The sequence below is a fragment of the Trichechus manatus genome, unplaced genomic scaffold (genome assembly GCF_000243295.1).
Source record: "Trichechus manatus latirostris isolate Lorelei unplaced genomic scaffold, TriManLat1.0 scaffold00040, whole genome shotgun sequence".
NCBI lineage: Eukaryota > Metazoa > Chordata > Mammalia > Sirenia > Trichechidae > Trichechus > Trichechus manatus.
The window spans coordinates 16,206,400-16,208,515 of NW_004443976.1; the positions used below are offsets into that span (position 1 = coordinate 16,206,400).

General features: G+C 55.3%; 1 protein-coding gene across 1 annotated transcript in view; it reads left to right on the forward strand.

Moving 5' to 3' along the window:
- TRPV3 (transient receptor potential cation channel subfamily V member 3) overlaps positions 1 to 2,116 on the forward strand; it is a 40,029-nt gene that overhangs the window by 17,970 nt on the left and 19,943 nt on the right. Inside the window, exon 8 of the mRNA XM_004376248.2 lies at positions 795 to 935. Within this exon, the coding sequence (XP_004376305.2) occupies positions 795 to 935 (141 nt within the window). The remainder of the gene's footprint in view (positions 1 to 794; positions 936 to 2,116) is intronic.

Consider the following 2,116-nt stretch of genomic DNA (forward strand, 5'->3'; position numbering starts at 1 on the left):
CTTCTTCCATGTTCCCTTCCTCAGCCACCAGTGCATGATTCACCTTGCACCCAGCCCAGACACCTGGGCCTCACCTGAGATACCCCTCCTCCCCCACACCCCACAGACCACCCTGAGGACCTCTCCTGAGGGGCTTGGGGCTTCCCCTCCTCCCCACTCCCACTGTCCCCACCTTAGTTCAGACCTCAGTATCTCTCCTCACAGATCTCAGCTCCTTCTAATATGTCCTCCAAATTTGCATCCTGAGTCATCTGAAAACACACACACACACACCCCAAAACTGTGGTCATGTCACTTCCCTCCTTCAACAACTTCTGCGACTTCCCATTGTCCTTAGGACAAAGGTCTAACTCTTTGCCTGATTTATGAAGCCCTGAGCCGGGCCCCATCCAGCCTGGCTAAACTTCCTCACCCCAGCTTAGAGACCACTTCCTCTGGGGCAGTTCCCCTCGCCCCCCAGGGCTGTGCTAAGAGTCTGCTCTGGATAACAGAGCCGCTGCACCTCACTGTATCACAGCACCTAATTCTCAGCCAGCCTGTGAGCCCTGGGTACCACCGTAACCCCAGAGCCTGGCCCCAGAGCATACAGCGGGTGCTCAATAAGCATTTCCTGTACCCCTGCAAGAATGCATGAAACAGGGAATGAAGTTGGGACTCTTGGTAACCGGGTGACACAGACAAACGGCTCTCATTTCCCCAATGTTCCCTGGAGGACACGGAAGCCCGAGAGCGGAAGGGGCTTGTCGCCGAGTCCCACGCTCTGAGCGCCCCCTCCCATCCCCACCTGTCCGCAGGGCAGACAGCGCTGAACATCGCCATCGAGCGGCGGCAGGGGGACATCACCGCGGCGCTCATTGCCGCTGGCGCCGACGTCAACGCCCACGCCAAGGGTGTCTTCTTCAACCCCAAGTACCAACACGAAGGCTTCTACTTCGGTGAGTGTCACCCCTGGGGGTTGGGGGCTACGGAGGAGGGAGAGGCCGCCTCTCCCGGCTCTGCGCTCTGCCGGGACCGACCCTGATCCTAGAGGCTCTGGCGGGCCAGGGCTGGAGACCCCACTGGCGATCTCTGCAGGCTGAGCCTGGAGACGGTCCGAAGCCCCGGAGGACAGAGCCAGGACCAGGGAGGTGGCAGCAGCAGATGCATCCGAGCAGAACTGCCACGGCCCACCAGAGAGGGAAGGGCTGGAATGGTGGGGTCCCTGTGTGTGTGTGTGTGTGTGTGTGGGAGGGGGTGGTCTTAGAGGGAATACAGACATCCGCTTGGGCAGCGCTGTGTAGGGAACAGAGACTTGGGAAGGGAGGCCAAGCAGAGAGCGACAGCCCCGTTTTACAGGTTGGGGCGCAGGTTCGGAAATGGAAATGACTTGCCCAACAAAGTAAGGAGTTGATGTAGGTGTCCCGCCTCCCAGCTCTGGAGCTGTCCCCTGAGTCCAGTGCCTGTCAGAACTGCAGCCAGGGAGTCAAGAGTGAGAGCATGGAAGTTTCCTGACTGAAAATCTAGGGCGTCCAAAAGCAAATGGGGTTGGAAGCTCCGGGTGAAAAAAAAAAAAAGATTTTTTTAAAGTATAATTTAGGTACAGTGAAACTCATCCATTTTTAGTGTACAATTCTGTTCATTTTCACAAATGCGTGGAATCCTGTAAACACATCACAGTTAAGGACTCTGTCACACCAAAAAATTCTCTGGTACAACTTTGAAGTCAACCCCTCCTTCCATCCCAGCCCCTGACCACTTCTGATCTGCTTTCTCTTCTGGGCAGTTTTTCTAATCAGTAGGTTTAAGTAGATTTGCATATCCTTGAGGACAGGGTCTTGTTCAATTCATCTCCTGTCCCCATTGCCCAGCACAAGACCTGGCTGGAGCAGGTGATGGGAAGTATTGTTGACTGGGATGAAGAGAGGGAACAAGAGGAGAAAGATTGGGAGGGGAATGGCAGGTGTAGGGCCAGAGCCCAGGGCTGGCTTCAGGAGACCTGCTGTCCAGTCCTGCTGCTGATCCTTGGCTTGCTATGTGACCACGTGGGAGTCACCTGCCTTCTCTTTCCTTCACATTTACTGAGCAATTACTATATACATCAGGCACTGTTCTAGGGGCTTAAGCTATATCACTGAAC